This window comes from Diuraphis noxia, unplaced genomic scaffold (genome assembly GCF_037042655.1).
Source record: "Diuraphis noxia isolate RWA-SAM2 unplaced genomic scaffold, SU_Dnox_SAM2 contig0001, whole genome shotgun sequence".
Lineage (NCBI taxonomy): Eukaryota > Metazoa > Arthropoda > Insecta > Hemiptera > Aphididae > Diuraphis > Diuraphis noxia.
In genome coordinates this window covers 28,061,452-28,078,096 of record NW_028301711.1, presented here as the reverse complement: position 1 = coordinate 28,078,096, position 16,645 = coordinate 28,061,452, and the positions used below count along the sequence as shown (strand labels likewise).

The window sequence follows — 16,645 nt, the reverse complement described above, 5'->3', positions numbered from 1 at the left end:
AATGCTATTGTAAAAATATTTTAAAAACCTTGTTTTAAATTTTCAAGCTCTTCTACCCAACAAATAAATTTTTACCGATATTAATTTAAAAAAAAAAAAACTAATAATGATGGAAAATTGCATATGCCTATAAATAGTTCAACTTAAGTCAATTTTTTTAAAATTACATGGTGGATAGAATTTATTTATATAAACATTCGGTGAAAATGTCATATATCTACGGTCCTTTGTTATAAATTTACATCCAAATCCAAAATCGATTTTGTAGAAAACTGATTGTGTTTAAAAATTCCCGTTTTTCCCTTAATTTTTAGTTTGTTTATCCCGATTATTTAGAAAAATATTGAGAATTTTTTACTTTTGACCCCCCAAAGTACCAACAAGATTCACTTTCTGATCTAACAAGATACTGAAGTCAAAAATCGTAGCATTTCTACGGCCCCAAAACGTGATGACGGACAAAAAAAAAACCACACACATTATGGTCAAATCAATACAGTCCTCGCTCCGATCAGAATCTAAAATTCGGGTTTGAATAGGTATAACACTTTTATAATTTGTTTAATACGAAATGATTTCTAATTTTTTGTTATTTTAATAAATTTCATCTTGGTCAAAAATTCCAACACCCAAAGAATAACTATGTAAATGCTCTTTTTTTTTTTTTAATTATTGTATTAACCATTTGTGATGAATGTATTGAATTACTTATTAAAAGCATTTTCATAGAGTAGACCTGAAATTTTTGTATTTAAATTTAGAGGATTTAATTATTTCAAGTTTGAAATAGTCCTTAATTGTCTTTAAAAATGTGGGGGCGAGTATGTTTGGTGAAAATATCGAGCTCTAACTCCAGTAGTATACCTATACTTAGTTTCAGTTAAATCCAGTTCTGTGGTCCTGTGGAAGTCCAAGATTAGTGTCGCCTGATCTGATGTTAATCCAATAAAAAATTATAAACATTTAAACTGTTAATTTTTATATAAACTTTACCTAACTATAATATAATAATCAGGTTAAATATTTATAAAGTAATGCATATTTTAAATTCTGAGTGGAGCGATGAATGTATTGATTTTATAATGATGTGTGTGTGTGTCTTTTTTTCGTGTCTGTAGACACGATAAGTTTTAGAAATAGTACTTTGATTTTTAACATCAGTAGCTTTTCCGGTTGGAAAGTCAACCTAGTTGGTAAATAGAGGAGGTCAAATTTTTAAATTCTCAGTAGTTTTCAAAAGCGCCAGAAAAACAAAAAAATAAGGAAAAACAGGAATTTTCATGCAAAAGAAATTGATTTTCGATATTGATGTAACTCTAAAATAAATTATCGTTGACGCATACAATTTTCACCAAATGTTAATACTAGTATTTTCTATATTTGATAAAATTTTCAAAATATTTCATATATTTCTAAGTTATTTAAAGACATTTTTAAGTTGTTATTTCAACTGAAAAAAAAATCTAGTTATTTTAAATTCAAATTTGAATGACATTACATATTAAATAATCAAGAATAACAAGATTAGTTATATTGTCGTAATTTACCTCGAACTAATTCTTCCAACACCGGTGCTGGTTGCATGCTAAACATGCCATATAGCTCCTCAAAACGGTTCTTTTCAGAACCAACTTCTGTTAATGCCATGACATTTACAATTTTAACGCAAAATATCAAGGGTTTCTCAGAATATAAAAGTGAGTTACTTGTTACCTAATGCGTGGAAAACCATTGTGATATTTTGTGTTTCAAGAAACGTACCGGGACGAAACTAGTATCCGTCCAAGAATTCCGGGAATGGACCTAATTATCGAAGTACTTAACTTATAAATATAACTTATAACTTAGGCTGTCCTAGTCATAGATAACACTGCATTTAGTCACACAAGTAACATTTAAATCCTAACCATAAAATGTAAAATTACAACGATATAGAACTATAGAAGCCCCCGAACGCGCTGATTTAATCTTAGAAAAAACATCTAATTTTAAAAATAGCCTCACAAAAATATTAGTTGGAGATTTCAGTCCTACCTATGGACTACCTACCTACATATCACATATGGATACTCAGAAACTGATCAAATCGGTGAAAATGTTCAAGAATGGACTGAAACTGAGCTACTCGTTTAATTCATTATCCCAAGCTTCCAAGTTCATTAAATAGTAAGCGTTAGAAAAAAAAATAATAAATCGGACTCGACAAGAAAAAGACGTAGGTATTGTACAGCAGAGTGACATCCACTTACTTAACCACTTTATTTTTTTAAATCGTTTTGTGAAAAAAATAACTAGATTATACTAAAATGTGTTTCATGACTTCATGTTTCTGAACATTTAAAATATTTTTGCATTTTTATAGACATTTCAGAGTTTTTTAAATGTACAGTGTGAAGTACTATTTTTATAATAAATCGCGAAATAAAAAGTAAATAATAATTTTTTCACATATTATTAGTATGTGCAAATGAGCTGATGACTTTTGCAGCCCATGTATTGTACAAAGTTGAAGAAAAAAATTGAAAAAATTGAAAAAAATGCGTAATCTAATTAAAAACCGTATATTTGTTTTTATTTTTAAAGTACCAATTTGTATTGATTTTTTTGAAAACAAAGGTAATAAGCTAAAGATTATCAATCGGGATTATCTTAGGGATGAACAAAAGTTAAAAAAAGAAAATTAATGCTATTCATATTAAGACGAAAATTTCAATATGTGTTTTATGTTCCAATACGTTAATGTTCACTATTATTCATGGCATATTTTAGATATTTTGGTATTTTGGAGTGCATCTACGATCTTACGTTTGTTTATTTTCACACAACTTACAATGACCATCATTCATTAATTTAGTTTTTGAAATTCTTCATACAATTTGAAAATACAACTCAAAGAAATCATCTTTATGACGTTATACTTTATACTATTATAATTTAATCGTAAACAATGTACGTCCCTAGTTTCATCAGCTAAGGGGGGATAACCCATCCGGGTCACCCTTTCAATACGAATCGATGATAACTTTTAAATAAATTATTGATGATATTCTGATGATATATAGGTATATTATATTCCGTAATATCGTGAAATGGATTGTGTTGATTATGGTAGTATAACCAAATAAGTGGGTATTTTTTTTTTATTTTTTTTTGACGTTCATATTGTCGTGCTAGGCATTTAAAATTCACACAACAAAACTGAAAGGCACGTGGTCTTAACACATTATCGAATTTCAATAAGGTATAGGCGATCAATACGATTAACACATTGTGAGCGGTAGGTATCAGTATTATATACGCTCCGTGTCAAGGTAATTGAATTTTAACTAACTATATGTACTGTCCCAAGAGTCACATTTGAGTGTATGTAGATGACATGAAATCTACGTTGAACGAATATTATTAATTTGAGGTTGATCAGTATACCCACAAACCACAATCATGCAACGTATGATATATATTATACATAGGTATGATAATACATAATATGTATGTATATATAAGGGACTGAACATGATAGGGCAGACATTTAATTATTTCACTATAAGCTTTCGAGTTAACGTTTGACCGATATAATGGATCAGCCCAACAATTAATTTACCCGACGAAACAAGACGACATTATTATAGAGGTACCTACACTAAATTAAATTTATTGAAATTCACAAATAAAAATCTATCATTGACCACTAATCATGAAACTATAATATTAAATAGTGGTAAACAGTTATAAATATAATCTTCTTGTATAATTGTTGATCACAATTTTAAACATCAACTTAAAATATGTAATTTTTTTATTAATTTAAAATTAATATTTAATTAATAACAGTAGTTAAATAGTTTTTATTTATCAAAATTACATTATAATACATAATACGTATATACCTACATTAATCATACACAGCCAATGATTATATAGAATACTGAATGTAATTAAAAATCAATTTTTAAATAACATTAACTCTTTAATGATTTTTTAATCGTATTTGAGGTAAAAAAAAATCATGTGACATTTCAATCTGTCAAAAAATTTGACTTTGTAAATAACAAAGTCAAGTATAAAATTAATTATATGGTATTAGTTTATATATAAAAAAATATTTCGATCAATATTAAGCTGCACTGTAGGTTTCTATACATTTAAAAGTACGGATAGATAAAAAAGGTACAGTAAATAAGTGCTCATTTTCGTTTCCCAACTCTGAAAAGTACAAGGTTTATTGTTATGATAACTTTAAAAACAAACGCTAAATCATTAGGTTTTTAAAATAAAACCACGATAAAAACTGTTTCTTTTTTTGTGTGAAAATTATTCACATTGCGTTTGTGCACGTGAAAAAGACAGTAAAGCAGATATTGTACCTATGTCACTTCAACACAAATCGATTGTGGTCAAAACAACAGAACTATGCGGTCGAGTTGAATGCAAGTTTAACGTGTCAAGTTATTTTTAACTTGATCGCATGGCAGCTACGTTTTATACTCGCATGTCAAAATGCCATTTAGTTTCAGTAAGTTGTAAACAATCGATCTTCTCAAAACTGAATGAGTGAATAACTAAAAGGTACCTCTAGGGAAATCTAAATCTATTTAAATAAATCAGTGGTTTTATTTTAGTTTGTATACATCCATATTGTAGATACCTAGAAATTATTTAACTTTTAGTTAAATACGCTTCATTTTTATAAATGTCAATTTTTTGATAACCAGTCGAGTCTCACACAACTAAAATATGACATAATATTTTAATAACCAACTCAAACTCATTACGGACATTACGTAAAAAGATTTTCTTAAATAGTTTTTTTTTTTGTTTAAACTAATTAATAATTAAATTTGTTATGCGTTATCTTACTATTTCGAGAGTCTTGTTGCTGACTTTACTTTTGAGTGACCAAATCGACCCGAAAAAATCATCTAGGTTACTACTGTGACGTTCTTCTGCAGAATCTGTTTGTGTGAATTTCATTCTCCGGAATAATCGTGAAGGAAGCGTTGGCAAATCAGATGGTTTGCCTGCTTGGTCATAATTGTAAAAATTGTGACTCCACATTCGTTCTAGAAAAATAATAAATTAAATAATTCATTATTATTGAAATGTTTATAAAAACAAAATTAAATTAACAGAGAACAATTTTTTTCCTTAAATAATAATAATATTTATTTTAGTTACGTATTACTGTATTAGTATGAACAAACACTAATAGTGCTTATTATTATACAAATTGATCAAAGTTTGTAAATTCAAAAGTTTTGAATATTACAACTCAATGAAATCATCTCGACTGTACATTTTGATTGAAAATTCGTTATAATTTTAAATTTGAGTCTATATTCTTCATTAAATAGGAAATAAATTAATTATAACATATAAATACTTAAAAAGTTCTAAAAACATTGATGTTTCGTAAATTTGTAACAGTTAAACATTATTTATACATTAACATTAAGCAAATTTAATATTCAAACAAAACATTTTTTATAGAATTCCCAAAAATGTAATTTAATTGAAAGAAACTTATAATAACCAATAAGGTAACATATTATATATATGTATATATTTGTTTATATGTCTGAAACTTTACGGATGTTCAATACTATACCTACCATTCAGTTATGTTGATATACCTAAATTTGCTTGAATTTCAGGAAAATTATTTCATTAATAATTTTAAAAAATAAATACAAAATATGATATGTTTAATATGACGTATGATATAGTATAAAGGAACCTATTCTGAAAATACTAAATTAATTCTTCCATTAAATTAATGGTTTATATACCTATACTCAAATAGAAATCAAAAATGTATAGTTAGTGTGAGACACAGTAGTTTTCAAATCAAGAAAGTGATTAATTTTTGTATAATGGTACTATACAAAAATATATATATATATAATAATATGTTGTAATGGCAATATAATGAGGTTATTTTAGAACATTCTCTGACAAAATATATCGTTAATGGCCCTATTATATTCAGCGTACATATGTACATATGAAATACTGAAATTTCAATATTCTCATTATAAGAGTAAATTTATGGTTACGATATAAAATAACCTATGTATTCTTATTTATATTTTGACGTTATATTCATAACTCATATTTATGTTTTTAATTTTTAATACCTAATATTTGTCATTGAATACAATTATTAAATCATTATTTCCGTTTATAATTATTTATTAATGAAATATTTTTTATGGAATATTACGCTGTTGTTTATTGTACATTTTAATATTAAATTGAAAGGGTTTATGACGTTATCTGCTAATATTATTGTTTAAGTATTATAGATATATCAATAGTATATTATCTTAGAAATATAAATATACACATATTGCAAATATTATTATCATATTTCAAAAATGTAGGCACATTCTAAAAAGTTCATAATTTATAAATTTAATTATTTAGTTATACTTAAATGATTATATATTTTGTGAAAGAGTTATTAATGATTTTTGTTAATACGTTATGATAATTTGATTTAATTATTTAGTAACAGGCCCAATATTATAACGTATTTTACACAACATTGTACTTATTAAATAAAAGATACTTATTTCTGGTTTAACACGATGATTTTTGGTAGGATTTAAGTGTAAATTGAATTTAATTAAAACAATATTTTTGTATTTGTACTTATTTTTATTTAAAACTTTATTAGTCACGTTTTTATACATTTTTGAGCTAAAATTATTATATATGAAAACAATCTTATTTTGATAAAAAAAAAAAAAAAAAAACAGATATATGTATATCGTCAATTATATTCAATTTTGTTTTTGGTGTTTATTATTTACAAATACCTATTAATGGTTTTAAATTATAAATAAATCAACTAAAAATAAAATAAAATAAGAAAGTTAGGTGATTTGGAAAACACTAAAAATATTATGGATTTGAATTTGTATTTTTAATATTTTTTTTTGAAATTGTTTGATGTTTATAACTTCTTGAATTATAACCAACGATTCGCTATATTAAACAGTAATTAATATACATTATTCACATTTATTTACCAACCAACATAATCATATTGTCTTTATTTATTTTGAATTTAATAAAAAATATTACCTAAATAACATATTTAATCATAATAATATATATAAAATAAGAAATATGAAAAATACATCGCTGGAGTATTATCTAAAGAATAATCTCGGTAGTAAAAAAAGGTATGAAATTATTGTAACAAATACCTGTAAGTATTTATATTGTAATTTATGATTTTAAATGAAACAGTAATCTCTTTATATGTTAATCATAAGTCATAGTACCTATATTACCTCAATTGAATCAGCCAAAGTACGATTGGGTGTGATTATCCCTTTGACCGAAAAGAGCTTACCATAAGTACAATATGGCTGAGAACGCGTGTAACGTTGTAATATTTTTTTCAGATTATCATGTTTTTTGATTATTTGTTTATTGTATTGTATAAAATTAGTTACATATTATACAAAACTAAAATTAAATTTTCGACAAAAATAATTATTTAACGTAGGTATTTGAAAAGAAATTTATAAGTCGGAAGGAATGAAAATATGTATTTTAAGATAAATCGGAGTTAAAAAATGTAATTGGCGATAAAAAGTGTGTTCAATCGTATTTTACATTATTACTGACATAAACAATACGATAAAGTGTATTTAACAATAATTGTTATAAAACCCATTAGAAGATTTCTCATAATAACTTTGACCTAGATAAAATATTATGTGTAGGTATTATTGCTATTATTTTTTTTATGATCAGTTATCTTGTAAATATTATACATTTTTTGAATTTCTTTATAGTAATTATATATGAATACGTCAAGTTGTATACCTTTAATAACAGCTGTTGACCCCGACAAAATCTTCCAGCAGTCATTGATCATATGAACTTGTATACGCAATAATGAGTCTACTATATCTGATGGACAAATATCTGTAGCATTTTTTATGCAAATTTTTGCACCAAACTCAAGAAGATCCAACACGCAATTCCATGATATCTCCGGTTGTACGATGGCTAAGTGAAGCGGTGTATTACCATACATATCCTGAAAAAATAATGGAATACCAAACATTCAAAATTATAAGAAAAAAACAATGAATGCATTAATATATTATGTGTTCGTATTGAATAATGGATATGATAAATACAGAGGTTAAAGTGGGAAAAAATTCCAGAGGTGACTAATGTCTCCATATAGTTCTTAAGCATTCCAAATATAATTTTATGTATGATGTCTATAATGTATAAAACCTTAATTTGTTAAAGGGGACGCTTTTTAACCGCCGTCAGAGGTAAGGCGACTGAGTACTCCTGTGTCCTCCCCCACTTTAACCCCTGGATAAATATTATGACTGAGGACATTTAATATTCATGGTGGATAAAATTATTAAGTCAGGAATAAATATTAAATTTCTTGTGTTCTAATTGAGTTTATTCAGGTAGTGAACCAAAATATTATTTTTTTTATTTTGATTACTTGATAAAATTTACTATAATGTATAAATTTCAATAATTACTTAATATATTGTCAATAAATCATAAGAAAACCAGATAATTTTTGTTTTTTATAAGATAACTTATTGAATTAATATCTTCAAAGTGACCTGAAATGTATTATTTTTTTAATGTTAATACCATATAGCTTAACATAGTAAAAACTATATAAATATATTAATTATCATATATTATAAGAAGAATACCTAATTAAAGATAGTATTCAAATTCGTAGATTGAATTTCTATTCACATGTTATTTAAATTGATATGTAGGTAGTAGTTAGATATAACATATATACTATATAGTTTACTTCTGAGTGAATAATTATATTCAATCAAAGTACAAAAATACTGTTTTGCTCTCTATTGAAGTGTTTCCGTAGTTAAGCTTTATAAAACGTCAATAGTTTGATTTTCCATAAATTCTTAAGATTATATAAAAAATTTAACTGAATGTGTAAATGTGTATTTACAGGAAAGTTAATTTAAGATGCGAAAACAAATAATCATTTTATACTATAATTATTAGGTGGTTAAATGATTATATTTTATTTTATAAAAGATGAATTTAGATAAGTGACTATTGTAAACAAAACACATATTTCATAAGATATTTAACTTATTATTTTAAAATGAAAGATATAAGGAAATCGACATATTTTGTCAGCACAGCATTAAGAAAAAAAAAACACTTGTTCAATCAGTATAAAATGTCTGATTTTAATTTTAAACTAGTCAGTAATCAAAATTCATAAGATTTTTCCCTAACACACAAAAAAAAAAAAAAAACAGTAGAAAAATGAAACCCAACTTAATGGTATCTGGTCACTTCCCCGTCTGACAATTCCCCGTCACACGTTTCTCCGTTCGACATTTCCCCGTTCATACCTATTGTATTTATTTCTGAAATATTCAATCTATACCGAAATCGTGTAAATATAATAATATGTTTAGGTAATATTATAATTAATAAAATATAAGTAATAACAATTTTCAAAAAAATTATCATAAAATATTTTAATGTTGTAGTTCTAAATTATGAGCGATTCCGATTAAGTACTCATCTAGATCACATTCATCATATGTTGACACAATATTTTCTATACGCCTAGCAATATCTCGATATTTTTTCTTTTTTTCTGGAGGTTCCTGTCCAGCAATAAATTGATTAATTTTTACTTCAGTTTATGTTCTTTTTTAAGAACCTCAATAAGTCGACATATAGTAGGATGAGACGCAGCTAACAAAGACTCTATGCCAACCTTCAATATTATTGTTTGTTTTTGGTAAACCTGATTGTGTAGCATCATATGAGTTCCACAATTTCAAATCAAATATTGGAGGTCACCATATAGGTATTCCTTCGAGTCGTTCTCCCAATCCAAGTCATCTCTTCAAAATAATCAATTTATAAGTGGTTGTAAGTATACAACAGTGGCAATAACTATCAAGCAATATCTATTATTATTAATATTATATTTATTTAAATTATTAAATCATTATTATTATTATTATTATTATTATTATTATTATTATTATTATTATTATTATTATTATTATTATTGATTAGAGGTTGTCATTGGCAGCATAATATGGGCATAAGATATTATTTATTATTTAGTTATTTTTCCACTTTCATTTATAAAAAATGTCATTGATTGAATAAATTACTGGAAATGGAATGTTAACATCTCAAATAGTTGTACCAATTGTCGGTGATGGTACCTATCTTTTACGTTTAATTTCCTTTCATTTATATAAGGCTTAAGAAAAATTCCAAGAGATCCGAAATACAATTGTTGCATATTTCTTTGATAATTGGAATACCTTTGTTAATATGTCTTACAATTAATATGGTGACAACTTTTCCAATGCTGAGGATTATGTTCGTGATATGGAAAATCCTACTGTTTACGGTGGTTACTGTGAACTGTTTTCAGCTGGCAATATTTTCCCATATGTATTTGAAATATATTATAATAATAATCTTTATGCCATTTCTGGTAAAGATACGTTCCCAGTAAAACGATTGTGTCTAACCGGAAGTATTAATAGTGGGTATTTTGATGTTTATTTATCTATTTTTAATATTCCAAATTTTACAGAAAATGTAATTTTTTACTTCGGAGAGCGATTTATCTATTTGTTATAATGTTAGTGTCATAGACAATTTAATTAATAAAAGTAAGAAGCGTTGTCGTGCTAGATGTACACATAGACCTCGAAGCAACCAAGTCAAGGAAGCTAAAAAAATGACTAGAAAACCATTTTTTGGTCTGAAAATCCATTGCACAAATGGAAAATTATTAAATTAACTGGTCTTGCATATGGCATTGATTATAAAAACTACATTGGCACTATGAACTAAAATTGTAAATTTTGTAACGCTCTTAAATGGAAAGGCGAAACACCTGGCATGTGCTACAATTTAGATAGAACAAAACTCGATATCTCGCTACAGCCACCAGAACCGTTGCGCAGTTTACTCATGGGTGTCCATTCTGATCACGATCACTTCATTAATCTTACAAGGAAATATAATGGTTGTTTTCAAGTGATATCGTTTGGTGCTAAACAAGTTGTCGAGGAAGGTTTTATGCCATTTTTTAAAGTTCAAGACCAAGTATACCATCTGTATGACAGTTTGATTCAAAACACTAAGAAAAAACCAAAATGTTTACAAATATATTTTGTTAGCGAAGATGAAAAATAAGTTCAACATAGATGTTCTCTTTATCCAGAAGCTAAACGACCATTAGTCAAACAGCTACAATATATGTTGCACACTGAAAATAAGTATATTCGAGAATTTAAAATCACCGTAGATAATGCAAGTCAACATTTTACTAATTGTAAGATGGTGATTAACGCAGATAGAAAACGTGCTGATGAACACAAAGTCTATTACAATGCAGCAACGGCTAATGAAGAAGGTTTAGTAATAGTTGGGCAGAAATTAAAAAAAAAAAAAGATATTATCATTCAAAGCCACGATAATCGACTATAACGGATAAGTGAAATACACAGATCCTACGACGCACTTCAATACCCTCTAATGTATTGTTATGGAGTAGATGGATACTCGATAGATGTTTTACAGAATAATACTCAGAAGGATGCAAATAAAAAAATTCCCCTTAAGGATAAAACTGTGTCAGCTTCTGACTTTTATTCATACAGAATTAAGGTTAGAAAAGAACTAGATAATAATTTACTTCGTTGTGTCCCAGGTATTTATTAAATTAAAAGTAAATACGATGAATCATGAACTACCACTATATTATACGGGTTTAAATTATTTACACCGACGGGCTAAGTTATCTCTGTAATTCTATGAATGTATAAAATATAATAATAAGTAATAATATTAATAATGATTAGGTAATGACTAATAAGTCTACAAACATTACAACCGTGTATGGCGGAATACTGAGTAACCTAAATAGTTGTTATGTTTTTATTTTATTAATGACGAGGTTACCCCTATAACATTTCCGTTTATAATATACCTACTATATAGTTATATAATATTTTCTGTGAATATGCAATATGTCATATGATAATTATTTTTATAAATTATTGTCTAATAATTATTAATTAATATATTATTTAAAATTTCAGATTTTTTTTATAAAATTAATTTGTACAAAATTGAATTTATTTTAAACTTGTGGTTTAGGAAAAAAATTAACTTACCGTGCCAATAAAATTAATTAACTCGTTTTTCAAAAATTTGGGAAAAACAATCGGAGATTGAACCATTTCAAACTTAGCTATTGACATCGGAATGGAAAATACATAATAGTATATTAGTATATTATATTAATTAGTGAAATTTATTTTTATTTTAAAATACACAAAATATTATTAGTTAATATACAAAAATAATGGCTCAGATACTTTAAATTTTCTCAGTTTTCACAATTATCACTTAATGTCTTAGCAAATATTAAAAATGCATATGTAATTCTAAGTAAGAAATATTTTTTCAAGCTAGTATTAAGAAACATTTATTTTACAACTTTTAAAATTATAATCGAAATATATTGATAAGTATTTAGTAGGTATGTGTACGAATAATAGTAAAACTTTGTAAATTATTTTAATAATAATTATACGCTATGATTTAAGGTAGGTAGAAAGTTGTTTCAAAAATGTAATGTAATGTTAAATTTCCCTAAAATATGTTAATTATTCATCTGTTCAGTTTGGATGGTTAGGTTTTGTTAACATAATAAAAAGTTCTGTAAAAATAAAAAATATTGTAACAGTAAAACAGATGAGCTAAATAGACATGGCTCTGTTTGCTCCCAAATATTTAACCCCACCTAATAATTTACAGGACCTGCGCCTGTTATAGTCCTCTTTTATTTATCACGTCTCTGATGAAATCATTGATCTTCTTTGTGATTTTTTATTTTGGTAAAGTTATAGAACACCTCGGTATCTTTTGGATAGGATGTGGGGCATACCTAATAGTATTTAATTTTTTGCTCTTGTAACAAAACTTTTGAATTGTTTAACTATTTATTTTTTTTTACCAAAATTTGCTGAGGTTGGCTCAATTAAATGTCACAGTATCAATCTTATTTTAATTTTAATCTGTGAATAAAGGAGAAGGTATACTTCGTATTTCAATGTTTCAATTTATTCGTAAGACGTTTGAATTATTTCACTAATATTTATTAACAAAATAGTTACAAACAATATCACTTGCAGATATTATAGCTATGCCTTTTAGTATTTTTTACATGGTGAAAGTATGTATGGAGAAATTGTATTTTGTATTGTACTTCTTTTTTTTCACTCTTCCGACAAAACTTTTAAAAATTTTCAAGTTTTATTTTTAAATAGTACTTGAAAATTCTCACCTCCGAGTGTCTCATCACTATCACTCTTTTCTCATTATTGGTTTTGGTAGGCAGGAGCGGACTGGTTATGTATGAGGTCAGTCGGAAATTTTGTTACTTGAGGCCACAATAATCCTCGTACTCAGAAACTTGTTATGAAATGGAACAGAGCGTATGCCGTATAGTACAGTAGTAAGTGGGTTAGAGGGTTAGAGTAGATTTATAACTCCTAATATATTTTAATTTAAAGGGAACAAATAACTTAAAATACAAAAGGTGAAATTAGTCAAAATTAATGTATATTTTTTTTTAAACATTTTAGTCACTTATCAGTTATACTTTCCCCGTTTATTATCGACTGTAAAATATTGTAATCCATTTTATCTGTTCTAAAATTAGCTACGCTGTACCAACAAACCATCGTTTGTGAATATAAGTGTTGTTTTGTAGATAACAAAAATCAAAAGTAATCACAATAACAATATGTTGTATAATATGCTTGAATTTAGAGAAAACCATTAATAAACTCATAATATTCCAGTAATAAATAGTATGTGAATGCTATTGACTATATTATAACTTTACTGGAAAAATAGAGATCAAATCATAGGGGCCAAATATTATACGGATGAGAGGCCAGTCCGCCCCTGTTGGTAGGCGATTGGTGGAGAGCGCACACATTGTATTTCAATATGCCAGTTTATTGATGATGTATTAATAATTTTACAATTTACATTTATTCTTAACATTATTTTCGGTACCTAATGCCGAGTTATCCATATATATAACATATCCATGTATATCAAAAATCATATGATGATTTGACATAATGGTTAAAATCACCATTGACGACATACTAGTTGGGTATGACTGAATAAATTTAATTTAATTATAACTAAGAATAAAAAAATCCTTAAATTTCAAAAAACTATATTAAATTTTTAGAGATCACGTACAATACGATAACTCATAACTGTTATTTGTGACATTTTAAATTTTTTTATTACTATTACTATGCTTTATTTTTTTTTCCATAAAGAAATACTAGGATATATATTCTTATACTTTTTTTTGTTCAATATGGAGAACTGGTCTTAAATTAAATTAAAATTTTTTTCTAATATTATGAACCATTTTAGTTATATTATTTAGTTTGTGTATATATATTTATTATTAATCTATACTTGATTATAATATGTGTGTATTATATTTGTGGCTCAATACTATGATATATTATTTAAATTTAACTATCAATAAAATAATTATATTATACATATATGTATTATGATATTAAATATTTTCAAAATACGTTTAAAACGTTAAAAGTATTTAATATGATTCATATTCATACATCTTCTTTAAATAATCACATTAAGTGATTTTACTATCGAGACCTACTTTATCTATTAGTTGATTTCCGAATCATTATTAGGTATGTACGAGTTGATTTCCTATTGCTGTATATCAATAGACTGCAAGAATGCAAGATCGTAAAAAGTTCAACTGTCACTTTATTTTAGAGAAGTAGTACCTATCACGATAACAATGTGTTAAAATTTTTACCTTCCAAATTTATTTACTAATATTTTTTTTAAATTAAAAACAACAACATTTTTGAGAAAATCCTCGCGTTGCTTCAATGATGACCCAGGAATAACTCGTACGCATCCTAATTAATATGTGAGAATGTTTCTAATTTACACTATATATACCAAATATAATGAAATAAAATAAAGTAAAATAAGTAAAATATAAACCATATGCACGAGTTTTCTTATTTCACTTTGTTACACTTTGTCCGGCCTTGACCCATGATAATAAAAAAGTATCGCCTACACATTCCAGATCAATAAATCTATTCAAGTAGTAAATTAACGGAGACTAAATAAAAAATAAGTACTTAACGAAACCCATCATTGTATCGTACACTAACTCACTATATGTACCAGGTTCTACATATCATCGTTATCTCTACTTCTCTTCCCTTCCTTGGAGGATAAAATACCTATTTATATACTAAAAAAATCTAAATCTAAATGACTAACCTGGAAATTTGGAGAGCCACCGAACTTAAGGAGCAAGTAAATCATGGTAGGATTTTGGCGGACCACGGCCAAGAACAGCGGTGGTAGAGTCATCAAGTACTGTTTTGTGTATATGTCAGCCATCTCGTTCATTCGGTCCAGCGATAGTGAGCTTTTGATCTTGAAGATTATCTTCGGGACGGCCGTGAGGACGTCATCAGTGTCGGCGCTTGGTTGTGACACAGTCTCTGGTAATATTATCGATGGTGGAGGCGTCGATGATGGAGGAGTCGATGACGCAAGTATCAGTGGATGTGATGGGGTTGGTGGTGGAGGGCGCGAGGATTGTGATGTATTCGCTTGTTGTGGTAGATATGTGGTGGCCGGAGCTTGGTCTAAAACAACCACCGGAACCGTGGCCGGACCATCGGCGGTCGTCGGAACCGAGGATACCGAGCCACCGGACACCAAAGCTGGAATCGTCGGGGATCCCGTGGACGACAGCGACTGGAACGACTGCAGCGAGGACAGAGAGTCGAGCAGCAGTAAGCGGCCACCGTTCTCCAACTCGTAGTCTGCGTACCGGCGCTGCTCATGCCGGTCGAACAACGTGTCCACATCTAGGTCAGTGCTGCTATCCATGTCACTGTCGTTGCCATTGCTGTTCGTGTCTCGGAATGACAGATTCCAAAGTATGGCGCGGACCACGTCACTGCTCCGACGTAGCTCACTCATAATGCCCTTGAACTCTAAGGGCGTGGTGGTCACGAAACCGGCAGCGCCCGCCACACTCTTCGGCACGAAACCAGCCACCGCGCAGCCACCCGCGACACACGCGACGCTCGTGGTTTGGACGAACGCCGACCGCCCATGTTGCGGTTTTTCCATTTCGTATCCGCACATGTCCGACGGCGTGGACCGGACCAGCTTGCTGCAGCCAGCTCGGAATTTTTGCAGCAGTGGCAGGCTCTTCTTCACCGGTTTATCGTTGTCTAATGAAAGCGAACGTTGTCGCATTAGTACCGATCGGTTGGTGTTGTGCTCGGCTACCGCGACCACAGTAGCGGTCGGCTTCGGCGGCGGCAAAGGCACCACCGGCGAGGTCGGGCTGATCGTTATCACTACTTTTTCGTCTGTCCGCACATCCTCGGCCTCCGATATAATTTCTGCAAATAAATTCAACCGAAAACAAATGTTAGTATCACGTGTGTTCGCAAAACTGGTGAATTATTATGAAGTTGTGTTTAAGTACTGTGCTTTTGAT

General features: G+C 28.2%; 1 protein-coding gene across 2 annotated transcripts in view; it reads right to left on the bottom strand.

The window, feature by feature from the left end:
- Window positions 1-16,645, bottom strand: part of LOC107169403 (uncharacterized) — a 332,658-nt gene that overhangs the window by 88,663 nt on the left and 227,350 nt on the right. For both annotated transcript variants that reach the window (XM_089216823.1, XM_089216824.1), the window contains exons 9-11: window positions 15,403-16,547; window positions 7,840-8,056; window positions 4,858-5,060 (exon numbers count right to left, since the gene is read on the bottom strand). In XM_089216823.1, coding sequence (XP_089072949.1) covers window positions 4,858-5,060; window positions 7,840-8,056; window positions 15,403-16,547 — 1,565 coding nt within the window. The remainder of the gene's footprint in view (window positions 1-4,857; window positions 5,061-7,839; window positions 8,057-15,402; window positions 16,548-16,645) is intronic.